At 45.3% G+C, this 22,203-nt stretch overlaps 1 protein-coding gene across 1 annotated transcript in view; it reads right to left on the bottom strand.

Annotated features, from left to right (window-relative positions):
- Nucleotides 1–2,658: 2,658 nt before the first annotated feature.
- PKP4 (plakophilin 4) overlaps nucleotides 2,659–22,203 on the bottom strand; it is a 178,319-nt gene continuing 158,774 nt past the window's right edge. Inside the window, exons 13-22 of the mRNA XM_079710826.1 lie at nucleotides 21,549–21,666; nucleotides 19,835–20,026; nucleotides 19,457–19,630; nucleotides 16,242–16,392; nucleotides 12,501–12,696; nucleotides 10,166–10,250; nucleotides 9,925–10,042; nucleotides 7,254–7,382; nucleotides 5,451–5,524; nucleotides 2,659–3,647 (exon numbers count right to left, since the gene is read on the bottom strand). Coding sequence (XP_079566952.1) covers nucleotides 3,399–3,647; nucleotides 5,451–5,524; nucleotides 7,254–7,382; nucleotides 9,925–10,042; nucleotides 10,166–10,250; nucleotides 12,501–12,696; nucleotides 16,242–16,392; nucleotides 19,457–19,630; nucleotides 19,835–20,026; nucleotides 21,549–21,666 — 1,486 coding nt within the window. The 3' untranslated portion in view covers nucleotides 2,659–3,398. The remainder of the gene's footprint in view (nucleotides 3,648–5,450; nucleotides 5,525–7,253; nucleotides 7,383–9,924; nucleotides 10,043–10,165; nucleotides 10,251–12,500; nucleotides 12,697–16,241; nucleotides 16,393–19,456; nucleotides 19,631–19,834; nucleotides 20,027–21,548; nucleotides 21,667–22,203) is intronic.

Below are 22,203 nucleotides of genomic sequence, written 5' to 3'. Positions count from 1 at the left end.
TAGCAAGTTACTCTCCAAGCTTGCTTCAGGATCCATAAAATGGGCTATTAGTACAGGTTTCATACATTTGCTGTGAGGGTTAAATGATGTCTGTGATACTAGTAGCACATCGTTAGTGCTAGATAAAGTGAACTAGTGGTATTTCACTGCAAGAATCAGCAATCATGTTGGACAACCAAACATTGGCCAGGGATTGATGACTGGAAGTGTTATGTGAGGTCATTTCTTTCTTTTTTTTTTTTAAATACTTACTTATTTATTTTTGGCTGAGTTGGGTCTTTGTTGTTGCGCACGGGGTTTCTCTAGTTGTGGAGAGCGGGGGCTGCTCTTCGTTGCGGTGCGTGGGCTTCTCATTGCGGTGGCTTCTCTTGTTGCGGAGCATGGGCTCTAGGCACGCAGGCTTCAGGAGTTGTGGTGTGAGGGCTCAGTAGTTGTGGTTTGCGGGCTTAGCTGCTCCACGGCATGTGGGATCTTCCCAGACCAGGGATTGAACCCATGTCCCCTGCATGGGCAGGTGGATTCTTAACCACTGCACCATCAGGGAAGTCTGAAGTGATCACTTCTGACACCCATGAAACACCCTTGGGCTTTCATAACTTTTTAAAAAGTATGCATGGGCAAAAGATATATACTCTGGCCAAGAAGAAAAACCTCACTTCTGACATTCTAAATTTAAGACCTCAATTTTAATACTCCAAATCTTTATCACTCTCTTCCAGGCAAACTTCACACCCCAAACTCCAACCACTAAACTTTCAGGTCACAGGGCAGGGAGGTGGTGAGGGGAAGGAATGACATGCAGGCCAAGTGGCCTCTCACCTTGACTGCGCATTGCCATCAGCCAGAGAGCTTCTCAAGAACACTGATGCCTGGACCCCACCTCCTGGGGTTTCCGTTGGTCAGGGTGGGACCCTCCTATTTATGCAAGCTGCCCAGGTGGTTCTGATGTGCGGTCAGGGTGGAACCTGGTCTAGTTGACCAATATTGGCTCAGTTCAGCCTTGACTCTTCAGGATTGGGTGGAAGTATGCCGATCCTGGCTGAGTGGAAGCGCAGCCCTCTTCACGAGAGCTGAATTCTGCATTCTACTGGGTGACATTTCCGGGCAGCAACAGAAAGTCAACTTTGTTTTAGTAGAGTTTCATTCCTATGCCTTGGAGGGGGAGTGGGCTCAGCTCTTCGATCCATCATGCAGTTTTGTGTCTTTCAGGCTCCGTCTGCAGGTTCTTTTCTCTGGTTATAAGGGAGGAGCCTGAGAGGGCATCTGATTTTCTGCCCAGTCCTCACCCACAGGCTTCTTTCTGGCCCCATTACAAGGTCTGGCTGGAGGCCCAAGTGAGTTCTTTGCAATCTAAATTTGGGTCAGTTTTTGAAATGCTCTGTCAGATGGGGAACCTGGGTCCACTGAGTTACCCCAAAGGCTAATGAGGTCACTAAAAGCAACAGTCACTGTCAATTAGCTCAGGCCAGCTGCAGATTCCCTTGTATTCCTGACTCCCTGAGGGAGGGCCTTTAACCCAGATGCACAAAAATCAGGTTCAGGGAAGTCAGTGATTCAAAACTCAAATGGATACCAGACATCTCCAAAGTCCTGATGCCAGTTCCTTGGGGGAAATCTGGCAGCCTCTGCCGTCTAAAGAGGGCTGTTTCCAGGGCACGTGAGGCGGAGGCAGCTGGGCAGTCTGATTGTGGGAACTGGCTCAAGTGTCATTTCAGAAAGCCTGCATGTCAGGAAGGCTCCCCATTGGCAGACTTCAGGAATCTTCCTGCTTATACTTGTACTTCCATTTCACTTTGGAGCCTAATCTTGGGCCGCAGTCCACTCAGCAAGGGAAAGCACTTTTCCCTTGGGACTCTTTCTGTGTACTCACAAATATAAGCACACGTTTTCGTCTAGCGTTTGTGTCACATATGCAGGATATACTGAGCTGAGTCAACACCGCTGGGATTGACTTGCCATATGGGTTGTTTCCCATGTAAGATGCAGGGTGGAAACCCCAGACTTGGGAAGGCTTCAGACTTTGGGCCTCCTGGGGCTGATGCCCTTGTTGTCTCCAAGGATGGAGAAAAGCTCAGAAGTGATGCAGTTTGGTATTAAGACCCCTGGCTGCCATGCAGGTTGGGGCCTCCCCACCCTGTCTCTAAGCCAGGAATTATTCTGTCTCATGGAATCACTCAGCAAAATAATTTAGAATTTGTTTTGGTTTATTACATTGGTGCCAACCAATAAATGCCCGACCACTGTTCTTATGTAGTTATGGAGTTCTTAAAATGATGCCAAAAGGAGTCTGTCAATTTAGTTAGGGTCAGGCTGCCAGATGTAATTTCTCTTCGTTGAAAAGTGGTGTTAAATATACAGCAGTCTGGAAAAAAAACATGATAAAATGGTAATGGGCATTAGATTCAAATCAGAACCCAAGAAATAAAAACACTAAGATAGGTAAAGAGGAGGAAAGTTCACAGCTTCATTCTTTGGTATAGTCCATCTCACAAAGTGTATTAACTGTACAGAACTAGGAAAAGCCCAAAATAGTTCGACATATTTAAGCTGTTTCCTACATGCAATGAGATGTGCATTTATTAATCTGCTTTTCCGTGTCATACACAGAAAAAAAATAAAAAGAACAGGGAACAAATTTCCAAGGATGAAATTTCCACATTTATTTTTCTTTCATGTGCATAGAAAATGGCAGTGAAGTGTCCTATGAAAGAGGCAAGGGAATGGGCATGGCGCTGCTATACCAGACTGGACTTTGTGCTTCAAAGGTACACTATTCATTTTGAAAACAAAGGATGTTGTAGTTTGTTTTTAACTGCTAACACTTCCTTGGGTTTCCCGTTTGTTTTTTAAGCTGTCAGTTTCTTCAAATTTCTTTTCAAATGACACACTGCGTTACAAATGATGGCACTTAACCAATGTGGCATTTCCATATTTACACCAACAAAAGAAATTTACAAGACACAATAGCATACAATCTTGACATTTAGTAATAGCAATAAAACATGAAGGGCATCCATTTTATTATTATTTTTTTTCTGTACAAACTATCAGAACATAACTTATTCACATTAAAAAAATCATCTTTAATTTGATTTGACCTACACATCCCCCATCTCTTTTCACCCATTTCTCAAACCTCTCATCACATCGCCCACACCTTCACCAGACTATAGAATCTACAAGTAATTAGATCTAATGCCTAAGTAGAGCTTAGAAAGTCCTCCCTCCCAAAGGTTGCCTCACTTCCCTGATAATTCCTCAAAAAAGAAAAAAAAATTCTTTTCACTCATTCCTTCCGTGTCACTTTCACATTTCATCAGCAAATCAGCAAGACGGACTTCTCATCTCAATCCAAACAAGGTTAGAAAGAAAGAGTTCCTCTCCCGAGCATCATGATGCTACACCCACGAGTCTGGGGACCCTGGGTACTGTTCTGCTCTGTAAGAAGGTCGTTTAGTGGAATAAAAGTCTACATAATTTGTGGTCGATTTCAGTCCATACTGTGTTGAATAATCAGTAGAAGCTGGAAAGTGAACTCGGTCATCAAAATAAGGATCTTCATAGCTATGAGGAGACTGCAAATACAATCTGTATGCATCAAAGTTCTTTCTGTTGGAGTCATCTTGACTATAATACAGCTGTTGATGCTGTTGACAAAATGAAAAAGCAAATAAATCAAGGCAATTTTTGGAAGTACATGTTTAGGGAAAATTAACGTGGGCTTCCTGCTTCATATTTTTAAAGCAATATTCAGTGTTTGTGAATTTATGGTTGAAAGTTGTTTCTGGTGCATACTGTATGTTCACTAGTGGACCGTAAGGATTTTACACTATGTTTACAGGCAGGCCGGCAGTTTGCTCAAGTCCTTTCCTATGGCCTCTAGAAGTCAGCGCCTTGGGAGAACCCAAGATACCTCCCTCCTTACTAGAGGCCGAGTTCAGTGCTCTGCTGTGGAGAAGCCTGTGACCTGGGCGTGCCCAATGAAAGGATAGACGTGATTTTTGCTTTGACACAGGGAAACCGTTAGCACATCATGTACTTAGTTAAAGGTTGGATTTGGGGGCTTTGGATTGTTGTGTAATTGCACAACCATCTTTTAAAACGTTTACCTCAGAGATGAAGATTGAGTCCATCCCTCAGTTTTAAAAGAAATATGTAAAGATGTTTATAAAAAAAAAAAAGGAAATATGTAGTTTGGTGAACAGTCACACTTTGGAAACCCTGCTGTGGTTCTAAAGGAATAAGGCAGTCTCTGGGCAGGAGAGTAGCAAAATTAGAAGAGATACGTGAGCATATACAATTCTAAAGGAAAAGACTTCCCCAAGCTGGGGCTAATAATAACTCCATCTGTAAGGAAGCAAGGTGAAACACAGGTGGGCATCATCCACCCCTGCCCTCATTTTCTTTCGTGTTGTCTTATCTCTGACCCCACATTAATTTCATCAAATATGTTTGGAGAAAAACTGTAATGGTTCTAATGTCTGTCTTTCCCCCTGATCATGCCCAAATCCCCCTCTTAGTAAGATGTAACATATTTATCACATAGGTATCAACACCATGTTCTGGAACTAAATGCATTCTAATATTATAAGGATTTCAGAGCTAAACCTGCTTTTTAATTAGAGTTACAATTCTGAGGCTATTTCTCCTGGCTAAAGAAGATTATGAGTAACTTGAGAGGTTCTTCTTCTTCCATCTACAGAGAAAAGATGATGTGAAGGGAGGTCTAAGAGCATCCTTTTCTGCAGAGCAGGATACAGGCTTGTTTGGGAAACCCCCAGTTGCTCATGTGTTAATGGAAGGTAAGAGGAGAGATCAGATGGCCCAGGTGGACATGGCATCAGGAAGGACCAAAATGAACTTCAGGCCCCTCATGAATGCAGAGATTGAACGTTACAATCACTAGTCCCCATTGTGATGGAGAGTGGAATTCACCCCTGCAGGGCTGGGTCCACTCTGACGTCTGAGCCTAATAGAGATCTGGCTGTGGACTCAGGTGTTTGTTTTTAAACCACGGAGGCTTGGATGGGAGGGAGTCACGACGATGGAGAAAGAGGTGTATGTACAAAAAAGAACAATGAGAAGAGAGAATGAAGTGTGCTTACCAACCTTTCCCCACCCACAGGATGGAAGAGGTTTTAGAGATTAACAGGAAAAAAAAAAAAAGAGTGGGAAAAAGAAATTGTTGGGCAAAGAATAGGAGTTAAAGACTTCTCAGCTGGTTCCCATCAGTGGCATGGTGGCACCAATTCGGATATGCAAGGACATAAGGCTATTGTGGAAGTGATTTGCTTAAACCACGGATGAGCTTCCGAGGAGCAGAGATCCCCCGGGAAAGCTCCTCGGCCCCTGCCGGGTGGGCCCAGCTCAGGTAAGTCAACCGGCGCGGACCCCTTACTGTGTTGATCCCTGCTAATCGGCCTTCTGTAAAAATGATATTGCAAATTCACCTGTAGCCGTCTATTTTGTTCTCTTGCTGGTGAGGAATAGGAACTGATGTAAATTGGTGAAGGTTTGCTGGAGCCTGTAAGAAAATATTTTACGAAATTAAAACTAGTGCTCATTACTCTGGTCCATTAGGTCGTGTGGACTCCCTGCTCTAGGGCTGGTGGCGTCCCCGACAGGCCCTGCCTTCCCCGGTGCCAGCACAGCCCCGGACCAGTCAGCAGCCTGGGTGCCCTGGATCAAGCCTGCTTGCTGCTTACCCAGGGTTCTTAGGGGCTAATGAATACGGCAAAGAGAGGCTGTGTGTTTCACCAAAAAGCAATGCCAATGCAGAGCTCATCCAAAAAGGGTTCCTTCTCAACCTCTGGTCACCGTGGGGAGCTCTTCCCACCTGTGAAGATTTCCCTGGCTGGCTCTGAAGAGCAGACTTGCTCCCTGAGCCAAGGAACATGGCTTTTCCAGGGCTCTGAGCTAGAGCACTGGGTCAGATGAGGGGGTAGGGAAACACAGTGGAACAAACTCCATGCCCTCAGAACAGCGTTGATTCAAAATCCCAGGTCCTGGAAGGAGCAGGCACAGGTGTGTTCTAACAGGCCGGCCACCTGGGGGCACATTCTTGTGTCCACCATATGTAAGTATGTTTCAAAACAAAAAGACCCTGGTAATCAGATAGCTGTCTTCATGAGTCCATAGTAGACTCCCAATGATGTCATTGGTTACCCTTCTAGTATTGGTAAGGCTAGCAAAGATTTTTATTTTTTTTAATGAGGAAAATGAAACATATTTGAGGCAAATTAGTTTATTGAAGCAAGCAAAGAAGATACAGAATGGCGTGCATGCTAAGGAGGCGATCTTTAAAATAAAGCAGGCTGCCGCAAACCTGAAGCAACAATGCACTTCAGTTGGTATGTGCATTTCCTCTGCAAAGAGCTCGGTGTTTGAAATGTAGCATCTGCAATTTTCTGAGCTATTAATTGCCATAGTAACAATAGTTGATTAGTAAACAGTCCTGTGAAATCACAATTTTAAAGACAACAGCACAACTGAGACTGCTCCCCCAGCAGTTGTTAAATTGCCACCAGTTTTTCTTTCTTTCTTTTTAAGAAACAGTTTTTTTTGTTGTTGTTGAGAAAGGAGGGCTTCCCCCCCCCTTTTTTGGTAGCTCACACTGCCTTATTTGAAACCTCTAGAGTAGTTCTAATTTGCAACATAGTTGAGAATGGAGACAATAGGAAACCTTGGTAACCCTTCAGGTTGGCCTTCTGTAAGTAAATTATATGCAGGGCTTTCTGAATAGGACATAAAAATATTAATACTGGGTAACATCATTTTTGTTATTCTTAAAAAATAATCACTCTGAGGAGAATCCCGTTATATATTTTGTTATTCATTCAAACTCTTTCCCACAAAAATGTAAATGGAATTAATCTCCATCCGCAGGTTTGAATTTATGAGTCAGTCCCGGAGATGTGGGCCTGCCAAGTGTCACAGAGCTCAGGGTTCTGGAACACACAGGGGAGTGGAGAGGGGGCAGGGCAGAGGGCCTGCGCTGCAGGCGAGTCGGAACTGTTTTCTCGTTTGGATACAGTGCTCAGTTTATTTGCGGTCACCAGACCGCTACCATCACTTGTTTTTATGTAAAACAAGTGGAAAAGGCCCTGACGCAGGAGATGGAGAAACTGGACCATGGTTTGCTGCTGGGGGACCATCTCATTGCAGGCAGAGGTTACCTCCCGGGCCACCGGCCAAGTGCCTGGGGACACGCGGCTTTTCGAGATACTCTATCACACACCCGACTGGCGTCTTACCAGGGTACAGGCCTCTATGTGTGGCATCCCCTTGGCTACTGTAATACTGCATAGGTGGCTGGGTCCTATCGTATTCAGAGCGAGGGTCTCTGATTCCTAACAGTGCTGGTGAGGAAGAGGTGCTGCCGACTGAAGGGAGAGGCGAGAGGAGGAGGGAGAGAGAGAAAAGAAAGAGAAATCAGGCTGTCAGTGTCTCTAGAAAGTCCCCTCTGGAAAAACAAAGGTCAGTAATTAGAAGTGCACGTGGCTGGCACTAAAGTCAGCTCTTAGAGGTGCTGTGAGTTGTAGGGCAGCCAGCCCTGGGTCTCTGGAGGGTGACCTGCAGGCCGGCCACGGTGAGGACCAGCACTGTCAACCCCCAAGCTTGCTAGAGAGCCACAGCACGTGGTGCAGGGATCATGTGGCTTCCCCACTGACACGGTGGGTCTCAACCACCTACTTGGGCCTTTGAAACTGAGTGATGGTAACTTCCCAGTCATGCAAGAGTTACATTTGCTGCTTTATGATCTCAGTTCACTTACTTGTAACACACCCATCTATTATCCGTTATGTATAGCTCTTCAGTAAGTAGATGTTTTATGGCATGTTTTGATTTCTGATGATTTCAGAAATCTCTGCATCTCTAAATGTGTTTGAATAAGAGTGCCCAGCCCATAAAATTTATAATTCTTTTTATGGTGATCAGCTGTCAGGGAAATTTATAAACTCCGTAAGCCCTGCTCATCAAGCTCGTGGTGCTGAGAAGCCCGGCCTCACAAAGGCCCAGCTTTTTTATCACAGCTGGAGCCAAATATTTCATAATAACATGTCTACCCATGGGTGTCCTGCTGGGACATTTTTGCACAGAAGGAAAACATCTTCTTTTTCTCATTAAAAAAACCATCTCGTTTGCACTGAAGTATCTTGTAATTAAGAGTGGTCACTTATTCATTGGATCCACTTCAAAGCAGCAGGCCCCAGGCCCTGCTACCAGTGGTTTTGTGTGCATTGATGCTTTCAGAGGAAGACTGACATCAAAATATTTTCCCTAGAAAGTCACTTCACTGACACACAGGGAGCATGCATGGGCAGTGTCTATGTGCTTCTCATCCTGCCTACTTTCTACAAGGTAGGAGGACAGAGGCCTTCGCCACCTGCTTCCCATAATTACATCAGCAAGATATGAGATGTGCCCATAAGCAGATACCATGCTAGTGCTGAGGGATGGATGATCAGTCCTCAGAATAAATGGAGAAACAAGGGTGAATTAGATCCTACCTTCAAACGGAATCCAGAGAGGGACCTAGGAACTTGGACGGGGCCCGTCAGCACTGTCCAGTGTGTATATTTAAGAGGTCCTCAAAACAAGTTCATTGCTTAGTGACTATGTCCTGATTTGTCTGAAATTATTCTTTTGCCTGTACACATGCCTTTTGTTAAACAGCAAACTCTCTTGCTTCCCCGGGCACCCCTCTTCCTGAGTCTCTAAAGAATCCTGAGCATTTTTATAAAGCAAGACAGCCTCAGGCTACACCTGGGAACCCAGCAAGATGTGTCAAAAACTAAGCAGACGTCTCTTTGAGGAAAACAACTCATAATTTAAAAACTAAGACATATACACCATATGCAGTAGGCAGAGATAATTTTTAAAAATTCCTGGTACAAGCGGAGACATCCAATTATGTGACAAGAACCACCAGTCATATATTAGTCTTTTTGGTCACATTTGTCCACATGAGAAATAAGACTGCCAGCAGAGCACAGTTGAATACAACAGGTAATACTTATATGTCAGAATGGGAGATTTAAAGCCAAATAAAAAAAGATATTTATTACTTTTCCTGTTTCATTTAGTTAAGAATTAAATTTACAGGACTGAATCGACTTGGTAGAAATATTCTGTTCTTACATGGAAACCCCCCCAAAAAAACCAAAAAAAAACCGCCCCCAAACCCAGTCTGAGCCTCAATACATTCTTCCTACCAAATTAAACACCACCAATATGTAGGTAGTGTGGTTGTCAAGATTCCCAACTTACAAATCAAAGGGAATTCCTGTAAAGCCACCTGCAGGGCCTGTTCCCATTAGCCATGGATGCTGGGGGTCTGGAAGGCAGCCAGGGGATGAAGCTTTAACTGGTGAGGAGTAAGGCACAGGTGGAGATCATGGCTCTCCCAGGCTGTGGGTCTAAAACTCGCGTCTAAGGGATTCTTTCTAAGAGTTTTCACCAAGAAAACGAAAAAATCACTTTGAAGAGATTTCAGATTTATGGCCTGCAGGCAGGCAAGGGCAGCCATTTTCAGGCACAACCTAGTGGTTCTCAAAGTGTGTTCCTCCACTCCCCTGTATCCACGTCACCGGGCCAGCGTATTAAATGCAGGTTCCCAGGCCCCTTTGCAAACCTAGTGAAGCAGAATCTTAGGGGGAACAGATGCTATTGAGGACCCCGGGATACTTTTATGCGCCGTAGTTGGTGTAAACTTACATAAACTTTTAAAGCGGAAGGAGGAGAGTGGGTCTGCTGTATACAATAGCATGTAATTCCCAAAGAAGGCTTTCAGCCTGAAGAGCAAAATCTCCTTTCCTCAGTGTGGAGGTGACAGGCTTAATCAGCGTACATTCGATCTCCGGATGGGAAACAATGTTCTGTCACACAAATGCTCTCACCAAGAAGGGGAGTTTACCCACTGACCTGACTGAATGACAGGTGACATCTGTTGGTTGGTGGTAGACAACGAAGGATGTGATTTGAATCGGTCTCGCTCTAATGTTGACACAGGTGTAATGAAATGGTTCTGATTCCACCCATCCTGTGGAGTTAAAAGAGAAAAAGAAACCTCTCAAAGTGGATAATGACATTTCATTACAATAAATGATTACGACCGTGTGCTCTGATGAATGCTAATTAGGCCAGAGCTATTCTTGTAAGTTACCTTTTTATAAATGCTCCGGAGGTCCCGATATTGCCATAGTGTATTCAAGACCTGGGCTGCTGCCTTCACCACTTTCAGAGATGATCTAGGGAGACAGCGGGGTTGTTAATGAACGTGGGCGGCTCCACTTGAAGAGACTCTGGCAGCAAAGCAATGGCCAAGAGGCCATCACTCCAAGGACCAGGGGGCAAGGAGGCTGCTGCTAGAAACCACCACCAAGGAATCAGGTGTACCTGGGAGTCAGTCAAGTTCAGGGCTGGCCAGAGGTGGCAAGGACCAAAGAGAGGCTCACAGGCACTTGGCTCTGTGGTCGGGATGAGCCCACGACTTCTGACCATGACCACACATCTCAAGTGTCTGAGGACCCTCCCAAGTTAACTTAAGCTACCCGCCCCCATTATTAGGCCTTCATATAAAACATGTTTACTGCCTTCTTGTCATTTGTGCCTCTTTGTAAACGGATGTGTCTATGTGCTCTAGTGTTTGATTTGGAAAATAAGGTCAGTTATTACCTCCCCTCTCCATGAGGCCTTCCCGACCAGTGTGTCTGAAGCTGCGACACCCCTCCTCACCCTGGCATGCACTGTCACTGTCCCCGATTTCATTATTTGCCCTTCACTCAGCACCATCCGCAGGCGCTGCTCATTCCACTGGTACCTTGTCTGTTCCACCCACGGAATGTAAGCTACCTGCGGGCAGGTGTGAACTGCTCACTGCTGTAGCACGTGGCAGGTGGGCAAGAGACAGAAGCTTGGGGAGTGAATCAAAAGGAAAGTAAGTATATGTTCAGAAGACAGCTTGATTTGATCCAGGTTTTCTGAATCTCGTTTTGAAAAAAAAAAAAAATTAGACTTTTTTTTTCAGTATACAAAGATTTTGGCACTGGTTCAGCATTTCTCCAGCCTGTTCTTAATGCCTTTCACGAATAAAGGCTATCTCACAAAATTTTAGGAGCACTAAATGTGATTTCGGTTACTCTTACAGGAGAGGGGAAGGGAGCTGGAGGGGGAGTTAGTGGAACAGGGCCTTCGCTTTATCTGTAATGTTTCGTTTCCTTTGAAATAAAAATGAGTGTGTGTGCACTTATTACTAATGAGATAAAAAAAGATACCTAAGAGAAAAGGACTGAAAGGAAATATGAATAATGTTGGTAGCTGTGGTTTCTGCGGGGTGAGAATATGATTTGCTACATTATTCTTCAAAAGTATACATAGGGGCTTCCCTGGTGGCGCAGTGGTTGAGAGTCCGCCTGCCGATGCAGGGGACACGGGTTCGTGCCCTGGTCCGGGAAGATCCCACATGCTGTGAAGCGGCTGGGCCCGTGAGCCGTGGCCGCTGAGCCTGCGCGTCCGGAGCCTGTGCTCCGCAACGGGAGAGGCCACAACAGTGAGAGGCCTGCGTACCGCAAACAAACAAAAAAAAAAGTATACATAGTGTGAGTTCTAGTACTGACACTCAGCCAATTAATAAATGTTTACTAGTATGGGCCAGTCTTTGTTCTAGATACCGAGGATGCAGCAGTGAATGAAAAGACAAGGTGCCCGCTCTGGGGGCTGTCAGATGCCAGAAGAGGTCGTAAATAACTCCGGGGAAGCCACTGCCGTGTGCAGGAGGAGAGTGGGGAGACGGGCGGGCCATTTTACTACTGATCCGGAGGCTACTGTCCTGTTGTGTCGAGAAAGGGACAAGCAGCCCTACACTTCCCGCTTCCTCGAAGGATTCTCTGATCTGATACTAAGGCAAATTCACAGTCACCGCTATAGCTCCGTGACAAGAAACCTTCAATTTTTGCCACCAATCCTCTAATCCCTGCTTCTGCTGCTTCAGCACTTGGGTGTCACCCACAGCGAGGTATGATCCAAGCCCAGGGCACATCCTGAGGCCACACAGCAGGCTCTGGCTCCGCTGCATGTGGTGATTTTAGGACCTTCTGGGAGGAAATAATCCCAGAACTGAGGATTTAAGAAGATGTTCTTGCAGAACAGGCCCTGGAGCCTGGAGCAGAGCCACAGGTCCAAGGGAGACGGCCCAGGTGTTCCTCCTCTTGAAACGTCTGATTCTTCCAGGAGGCAGAACAGCCAAATGTAGCTTTAGGGACAGGAACGACGGTAGGGGTGAGGGATGCTCCAAGAAAATAAAGAGCAGAAAAGGGGCCACATGACCACAGATACCTCTCCGAGCCAAAAACAGGTTTTTGACTGTTGGAAACCGCTTAGCTTATTGGCACGTGAGAAGTGCACAAATAAATCCTTCCCAATAAGCAATGTATCCTCAACCAAGGCCCTTGTCACAGGAACGAGGGCCTGGCGCTGGCGTCTCCTTGCAGCAGACTTGCCTGTCTCCTCTGCCCTTGGTTATGTTCACCAGCTTTTCTATGCCCCCCGAGTCAGCCAGGGCCTTGGCATTCTCCATGTTCTTGCTGGTGACCTCATGCAGGGCACAGCAGATGGCTGCCACGGTCTCATCCGACAGCACGCTGGGGCTGGCGCCGCCCGGGAGCCTGTTGACCAGGTCTCGCATGGCGTATTTACCTGCCCGAGGCAAAAGAGAGCTCATTCCACTTTTGGAAGGGACCTGGTTTTTGTTATTGTTGTCATTGAAAGGTTGTGACTGTGCAGTCTCTTGAAAACAAAACCTCAAAAGAGACAATAACAGGAAAGAAAAAATCCACGGTAAAGAAGGAAATGACAAACATTTTAACTGTATGGGGCAGGTTAACATCTATGGCCATGCCACTCGAGGAAATGACTCGTTTATAAAACCTTACTGCAAATTGCTGAAAGAAAATGTAAATCAGTGTATAAAACTGGGTATAACAATCAAGTTGCTTTAGTTCCACTATTTTCATTAACAGCAAGAATAAAGGAATTATGATAAATTTTATTCTCCATTCAGTTCCTATGCACCATGTAGGAATTACAACTTCCTCTTAAAGCTTTTAAAAACTTTTCTTTGAATAAGTTTTAAGCTGGACCAAGTAAGGCTGCCAAACAATACTTTTCATGAAGTCTTTCTAGATCTCAACATGTGAACTGGGTACAGTTACACATTTTTTTTTCCAAAATTTTTGAATTTTATCTTATTTTTTATACAGCAGATTCTTATTAGTTATCTATTTTATACATATTGGTATATATATATGTCAATCCCAATCTCCCAATTCATCCCACATTTTTATCAAGTTGAGGGTTTATATCAGTTGGTCTGACATCAGTAACAACATGCTCGTTTCTTTTAAAGAAGATAGAAGTATAATTCTGGTATGGACATTATGGGTATGTTACGTCCCAGGAGTAATGCAATAATAAAGTTCCCGACAGGACACGGCTGAGGTGTCCCTTCGCTACTGAGGCATTTCCGTACAGATCCTCAATTCTCCTTACTCTTCTCCAAAAAGAGATTATCTCAAGCTTTTTCCATTTCAATTACTGACTGACAAACTAGAATAACTGTACTGCAGACCAAAGAAATTAACTAAAGCTCAAGTAAATATTTTCTTAGCTTTTCTCCCTATGCTAATAACTGAGTGGATGCTAAATGGGTTTTTTATTGAAGACCTATTTATATTACAATGTAAGCAGGAGAAGACAGGGCCTGAGTACATGCCGCATAATTTACAGCACATCAAAGTGAAGACTCGGGCATAACTCACAGAGAACATTGTTAGGAAGAGTGGAAAAGCAGTGATGACACTGTAAGCCAGAAGATAAATGTTGTTTTTAAGAACAGATGATAAGTTAGCACTGGTGATTCTGAATACTCACGAATGACCAAAAGGTCCATGACATGTAATTCGTCACTTTGCTACGGCACGATTTTAAATTGCACTCTGGAGGCTTGGGAGAAGGCCAGTCACTCGGTCTGTGAGTGACCCTAGTGGTCCCTTCAGAGCCTGCAGCCCAGACAGCTGGCCTGGTCAGACTCAGTTGAGTATGCAGCAACTTTTGTGAACTGACAAAACTTTGTTTCCTCGTGAAAAACGGCTCTGGAGAGAAAGTCCGTGGCTAGTGCTGGTGATGGATGTGAGGAGAGAGTGAAGAGGTCAGAGAAGGGCATGGTTCTTAGGAACAGAAGTGCTGGGTAAATCAGAGTCAAATACTGAATATGGGAGGGGCTCAGACCACACAGGAAGGAAGGGATCTTCATGGGGAAACAAGAAAAAGTGACTCCTGAAACAGCGCAAGAGTACTCCAGCTGGGTAAAATAATGCTCATCAGTGGAGAGAGAAAACACGCGTGAAAGTTTAAAAGGGGGTGAGGACATTCACAGAAAACACAGGGATGCACCGAGAGAAGGCGAGGCCCCTTGATATACATTCGTTCTTCCCCAAGGTCTTAGCACTCACGGAGCTGGCTGTGCACCCTCTGCTCTCCCATCTCTCTCCTCCCATTTGTGTAATGACAGGCCACAAGGTGTGTGTGGCCAACACTGTTTTTTGGCATTAAGAACTCCCAAACCATATGGGCTTCTTAGAAGAAATTCAAATAATATAGATGTAACAGAAATAACTTAAAAAATATCTTTTTAGGGACCTAAAGGATTTCTCTCAAGGAAATGTGGAATCTAGGAGCTATAACACATCTATTGGAATCAGACATGAGCTGGACTATGAACAGGGCATGGAAGGGGCTCCTTTCCTCTCCGGGGGGTACAATTTGGCCCAAAGAAATAGTGTTTTAAGAGCAGGTTAATCCAGGCAATAATTTAAAATAGCATGTCTACCAGGCACTGTGTGAGGGGCCATGGTGACCCCTCATAGACACTCTCTGAGGTGAACACTGTTGTCCTTGTTCCTTTTCTCTCTCCACCTTTGTCTTGCTCTATCATGGCAGGTGTATTTTAATATGAGTTCAATATATATTCACTAATCCACATAAGATCTTGTCAAATTTTCCCTCCTTCTCCCCTGGCCTGTCATCGTCAGTAGGACTGGCGTGGAGCTGGGGGGTTTACAAGGGGCATTTTCACAGCAAGCCCATGGTGAGGAGGACAGGCATGGGCAGCTCCCTTTTAGAGATGGGAACCAAGGGAGAGTTTTCAATTCAGATGAAGGAATGGAGCCCACATGGGCTCCATGAAGGACACTCCACATTATACAGCCAGTGAGCAGCACATCCAGGGTTTAACCTGAGGTCCACTGGAGGGTCTCTGATCTTTTCTTTTCCCCACACTCTCCTTGGGATGTGGCCATGCTCTGGAGGCAAGCAAGCTAAGCTGCCGTGGTGCACAACTTTGAAGAGGCACTCATTCTCAAGTTCATGCAAGCGCCAACCCGACATTTGGATGGACCCAAGGGTGAATGCCTCCTAAAATTTTGCACCCTGTGTGCCTCACTTGCCTTATCCTCATCCTGACCCTGCCCTGGGGTCAGGCCTTGGAACAGTGCCTCTGTTTTAAGGCGAGCACTTACACAGACGTGAGAGGGAAAAGCTATAAAACATTCATGTGATTTCTTTTTTTTTTAATTTAGAACACAGTAGTGTTGGAGAATTAGCAGATATGTCTCAAAAATCAGAAAAGGGAGAATGAAACTTTTTGATTGTTCAAGAAATGACTCTCGGGCTTCCCTGGTGGCACAGTGGTTGAGCGTCCGCCTGCCGATGCAGGGGAAACGGGTTCGTGCCCCGGTCTGGGAAGATCTCACATGCCGCGGAGCGGCTAGGCCCGTGAGCCATGGCCGCTGGGCCTGTGCGTCCGGAGCCTGTGCTCCGCAATGGGAGAGGCCACAGCAGTGAGAGGCCCACATACCGCAAAAAAAAAAAAAAAAAAAAAAAAAAGAAATGACTCTCTGGGGAAATAGATACACCAAATCTACCAAGCAGTTTTATAATGTATGACTGAAATTGCTAGCTCTTCTGAAAATTTACCTTCCTGATCCAGTGTTTAATGAATGAGCCTGCTCTTGCTGAAAAGGAATGGTCAGAAAGGACAGACACACGGGTACCAAATATGCCAAGACACCAGGAACTAGGACTGAATTGCTAATCATTTTAAATATCATCTTTTTATAAATCAAAAGAAGAGTTTTATAAATGCTGTTTCTCTCTTTATAGCTCACCTGGTCACCACAACATACCTATGAGCTCCTTGTTGCGGACATCTAGGGCCATATTCCTCAAGGCAGTCGCTACAGAAGAAACAACTCTATCATTGTCCATTCTCAGAAGTTCTACAAGGATGGGGAGCCCTTTTTCTTTGCGGACAGCTGCTCGGATGTACGCTGCAAACTAGGAAATAAAACAAGGTAATAAGTAATATAAAACAGAGTTCAACTCTCAGATGTTACTGTTGCCTAAAAAAAAGATGTTTCCAAAAGATAAACTAAGATTAAATGTTTTCTTTCCAACTGGAGATTAAATCTGTGATGCCAGTCAAGAGAAAACCAGTTTGGGAGAAAGATAAGCTAGGATGACTGATTTAAAAAGAAATCCCAAAGCCTGAAAACCTCAAGCCACCATCTGGCAGATATTTTTGGGTAGAAAAGAGAAGGCAGTGATTACTTTCTACTTCAGCTACATAAACATGATTAAGGACGGATGGCACGTCTTCTCTGCAGTTGGCCCCAGGCCAGGTCCAGAGGCTATAAATAGGATGGCAGAGAGGGTAAACTGGTCAGTGCACATTAAAGGAGAACCTGTTTCCATCAAGTCATTTCTCCCCTGTATTCTCTGCAACAATATTTACAGTTTAGTAACCTTTCAAGGAAATTGCTTGGAAAACAATCCCTTGCCTCAGAAGAAAAGGAATTCTCCAGCAACACTGAGCACTGTAATTCATACACACTGGTGAAAAAGTAAGTACATTTGTGCACAAAATGCTTTGCCATTCAAGATTAGTTAGCTGCTGCTGCTATTTCTTTTTAATCCACAGTCAAGAACTTCTTTTGTGATTAAGAGGCACGTCTGTACGGTGAGTCAGTTTGGGCACCGCATGAATTGGGAACGAACACTAAGTCATCAAGGAAACAAACAAAAAAAGTAACATTTGAAAATGGGTCTTTAATCTTGTTTTGAGTTTTCACTGCCATTTTTACCAATGCAAATTGTCTTTCAAAATTTAGGATAATTGAAAAATGTTGCTCATAAAACAGCTAATACTTTCCTGCTGTGGTCAAGACACGAGGACACCGATCTGCCAGCCCTTTGTATTATTTTGAACATGAAAATATGTGACTGACTACTCAGTTTCCTTAATACCAACAGACTAGATTATTCTAATAACACAAATAAAAGGAAAAGATGCATTTCAAAGATCCTATTAGCTTTCTTCGGATGAAATCCATACTCCTGTTTTCCAAATCAAATGATATCTGTAAGAGAAATAGAATACATGACTTGCTATCAGGTAAAGGACTTGGGCAGCTTTGGCAACTTCCCTCTCTGAAACCTGCAAAAGGACAGAACCAACACCTGTCTCGCCTGGAGACCAACTGGCTCAGCCCAGCCCTGGGCGCCTCCCTGCCAGAGCACTACAGCCATCACCACTCCCAGAGAGCTTCTGACTTGATCACATCTGTGGCCATGATTATCTTGTCTTCTTAATGAGGGCCAATATTTTGATTTACTATTTTAGACACTTTTGAAATCACTTCCATATAATGTTTATATTTTAAAGGACCTTGCCATTGGACGTTTATTCACTAAAGATTCCAGAAAATAAAATTCTACAACTCAAACTGTATCTATTTTAATTATTGTCTTTTTTCTTATCATCATCAAATGATTCTCAGGTCATAAGAAGCTGGAGGTGAACACTGAGTCACCAACATAAATATTTTGGATACTTATGTGCTAGGCCCTCTCCTAGGTCCTCCACATTTATTATCTCATTTAATCCTTAAAACCGCCAAATGAGGTAGGTATTATTTCCATTTTACAGATGATGAAACTGAGGACAGAGAGATCTGAGGCCCCCAGATAGTAAGGGGGGTGGGGGAGGATTCAAAGCCAAGGGGTCTGGCTCCAGAGCCAGCACTTACATGCTAAGCTATTAGCACTTTTAATTTTTTTTAAATTTATTTATTTATTCACTTTTATTGACCTATAGTTGATTTCCAGTGCTGTGCCAACCTCTACTGTACAGCAAAGTGACTCAGTTACACACATATCAAGAACAATAACAAAATAGCCACGGTGTCTTAGCACTAGGCCTTAATTATCTGTATATATTCATTAGAGCAGCTGGCCGCATGAAACAAACCTTACCTAGGCCTAGCAATGCTTTTCACTCTCACGGAAAAAATGATGGCCAATTTTCATTTGGGGAGGGGGTGATGGAGGAAGTAGTCAAAAACAAGCATTATAGTAATTCTACTAAAATATACTTGTTAGGAAATTTCTAGAGGTTGAAATGTTTCAAACAAGGATTGTCTGGGAAGTTGTTAGATGACATTTAAAAAGTTGTGAGAACTTGCTTATAGTGGTAACAGTAGAAATCACCTTCAGTTTTCCTAAAGAAGTCACACACGTATTAGTGGAGGTGGAAACTTTGCCATGTGTATGTTCTATAAGTGTCTGAGAGAGGAATGGCGCGGCCCAGCCTCAGCTCTAATTCAGGCCCTTGGCATCTCTCACCAGACTCCCCTACGGAATCCCAGCCTCGACTGTCCTCTACTTCAAATTCGCCTTCTGCACTGCTGCAGACGAGATCCAACAGTGTCCACAACAGCCTGTGCCGTTGGTCTGCTTAAACCCTTTCAGTGGCCCCTCTGGTCCGAAGGTCGGGTCCCAGCTCCTGAAGCTTGGCTGTCAGGCGTGGTCAAGAGGCCCAGCTCCACGGGGCACTCCTCGTCCCACCCTCCACGTCCCGGCAACCGGCCTGTAGCCTCTACCCACGGCATCCTCACTGTGACGCCTTTCCCCTGTTGTCCCTTTATCTGGTTGGTTGCCTGTACACCCCGACCTCGACTCTGCTGGCTTAATTCTACTCATTCTTAAAGGTTCCATTTGGGCAGCACCACCCTTCCAGGAACGCTTCCCTACGTTCTGGCTCCCCTCTTTCCTTGCCTTTCCCTCACCTGCCAGGCTGGGTTAGATGTCCTCTTCCAAGACCCTGCTGCACACATATCCCACAGTCTACACTGTACTGGCTCCATCTGTCTGTTTTTCTTGCCAGCCTTCAGCTTCTTATGGGGAAGGGATACGTCATATTCATCCTTGGATCCCCAGAGCCGACTGCTGTCTCCCTGCTTTTTTCCTCCCTCCTTTTACCAAACTCTAAACAACCTTGTCCCTTTCCATGATCATTGCTGATCTGACTGCAAGAAGTGTGCACAAGTAGAAGACATCCTACCTTCCAGTTTCCAGCAGAGAGGTTCTGGAGAGATCCAGCAGAGCCTTCCAAGGTGGCTGGGTTGGAACTTTCTGCTAGAAGAGTCAGATATGGTTTTACCACTGACGGATGCCACAGCATCTCAACCCCTTTGGGGGACTTCGACAGTCCTGGGATAGGACCAACTCCATCCCACTGAAAGACAAAGAGCACGCATTAGTGGAAGCAAATATGTGAACACAGTATCCAACACCTGAAAACGTTCCTTTCTGCTAGACTCAGCTAGAGCTAAGCAGAAAAACTGCATCATGAGAAAAAAATTTTTTCTTGCCAAATATGTGATTTCTCACTCCCAGAGGAAACGAAACTTTAGAGTTTCATGTCAAGTAAAATGCTAACTTGATCCTCTTGTGGTGTTCTCTTTTTCTTCTTCTTCTTCTTCCCCCAGCAGCTTGGCTCCAAGTCTTTGCTGGGAGACTCTTTTCCGAGTAGGTCATCCAATTCGTTCAGCCCCAGCGGCCGGGCCTGGGGCACCTCCAGCTCCAGCCGATACGACAGGTTCCTCAGTGTGCACACGCAGTTCTCCACGGTCTGAAACCCAACACAGTGTAGGATTAAAACCACTGTGGCACATTAGTGCAAAGTGTTTCTGTACTGAGCACCAGTGATAGTAAAGAAATGTAGAACATGAAAGAACTGCTTTTCACTTTATGGGAACTGCAACAGTCTAAGGTCAGAACGGTGATTCCAGACTGTTGGCGGGACACCCAGTGACAGAGTGCAGAGCCATACGCAGTGCAGCTGACGATCTGATTGCCTGCTGAGTGAACTGTGCAAGGCTCTGGAGAAAAAAATGCCCAGGGTTCTGCTTCAGGGCTGCCGCAGTGGCAGAGATGCGCCCAAGTTACCAGAGCCACCCCCCTTCTCACCACTGGGAATCCTCATCGTGACAGCGGGTGCGACCAGCCTCCACCCCGGGCACAGCCCCTCCCCGCAAGTGCCACCTTTGTCATCTCCTTCCATCTCCCACCTCCCCACGTCCCTCTGTGGAAAGTTCCACGATCTGATCTCTTTCTCTGCTGACGTTTTGCCTTCTGCACATGGTCTTTTGTTCCTCAAAGTCTGTATCACGCCTCTAATTGGGAGGCCAACCCACTTCAACCAAGTGTGTCTAAAACCAAGTGCAGTTTTGCCTAGCGAGCTCCCCTTCTAACTTGCTGATTCCTCTCAATATCTTCTGCAGGTCTTTTGGTTCAGTTGAAGCTCAAATAAAAACTTGGCCGTCACTTTGAATTTCTCCTCTAGTTCCCCCCCAATCCTACCATTCAGTCTTCTTTTCCCTCTTAGACCCCTGCTTACGACCCCAGGCCTGTTTGTGGCCCCTCTTCATCCAGCCCATCCGGAACAAGTGCCCGGCCTGCCTTGGGACTCCTGACACTTTTAGTCCCTCCTTCCTGTTTCTCCCCACCTTCCCCGGGCCCTGATGCTGGGGCAGACCCTGGATGGCATCACAGCTGAAAAATGATGAGCAGAATTCCTTGTGAGAGGGCCGGGATGGAGGAAATAGGAGGGGAGGATAAGGGGGACATGCTGGTAACAGAGGGAGTGGGTGAAAGACTGCAACCTGCATGTAGAAAGGGGCACCCAGAGTTGGTACCGAGGCAAGAAGGGAAGAGAGGTTGGGGGGATTCCAGTGTCTGGACCAGAAACTTTTATTCAGTAGATACTTAGATCCAGATGGATTTGACTGTAGCAGCAGGGGATACGGGACTGGAGGAAAGAGCAGCGGGGCAATCACCTTGACGATGAGCCCAGGAGAAACCACAGAGAAGGTCTGGACCCTGGTAGATCCTTCGCCACATGGGAGTCACTCAGTTTTCATGGTTCTAAGGCTATTAAGTTCTCATGCCCCTGTTAACTTGTAATTTTTAGAGACAGTCTCCCTTTATTTATTTATTTACTTACTTTGAGACAGTCTCCCTTTAATCTGGAGCGTAGTCTAACAAGGAGGAGAGGGTCAAGAATTCCAGAAAGAGTCAATGGCACGCGGACAGCGGCGGTCAGCAGCTGCTGTCCTCTGCCACCGCGCGTTCACGGCCAGGCGGGCACTGACCTTGCTGTCGTAGTCGGATGTGTTCACACACGTATGGATCACGTACAACAGAGAGTCCACCAGCCCCTCACAGGATCGCATCTGCTTCCGCGCTTCCTCCCCCGCGGAGCTGAGATTCCTAAACAGGCAGAGGCACGGGGGAGCTCGTTAGCTGCGGAGCCTTATTACCTTAATGATCTGAGAACGGGTGACACAGCAGCACGTAGATCTGGTCTGAAGAGGCATTTGGAGCCTGCATTTTAATCTCGAGGGAGCTCACAATAATAGCCAGCCCCCTATTAGCCACACAAATAGAAGGGAGCAGGGGCACTTGAACTTTGTATCTCTCTTGTTGACAGGCCACCTTCTAACCTCCTAAAATAATTATTTTGGGGCTTATCTTCAGTTTCCTCATACGTAAGAAAGGGGGAATAATAGTAACTACCTCGTAAGGTTGCTGTAAGGAAGAGATGAGCTGCTACATAGGAAGCAATTAGGAAGTGCCCACCATGTAAAAGGATGTTTGCTAGCCATGCACAGTTGCTGTTTTCAGACATCCTTTACCTCCCTTGTTAGGTCATAAGGTCTTTGCAGTCCCTGCACCTATTAAAATGTTTTGCATGTAGTAGGTGGTCAAAAATGCTTCTTGAATGAACAGAGGAAACATATTTCTTGT

The sequence above is a fragment of the Hyperoodon ampullatus genome (genome assembly GCF_949752795.1).
Source record: "Hyperoodon ampullatus genome assembly, chromosome: 8".
Classification (NCBI taxonomy): domain Eukaryota; kingdom Metazoa; phylum Chordata; class Mammalia; order Artiodactyla; family Ziphiidae; genus Hyperoodon; species Hyperoodon ampullatus.
Note: the sequence above shows the minus strand (reverse complement) of the source record. Positions and strands in the feature narration are given on the sequence as shown.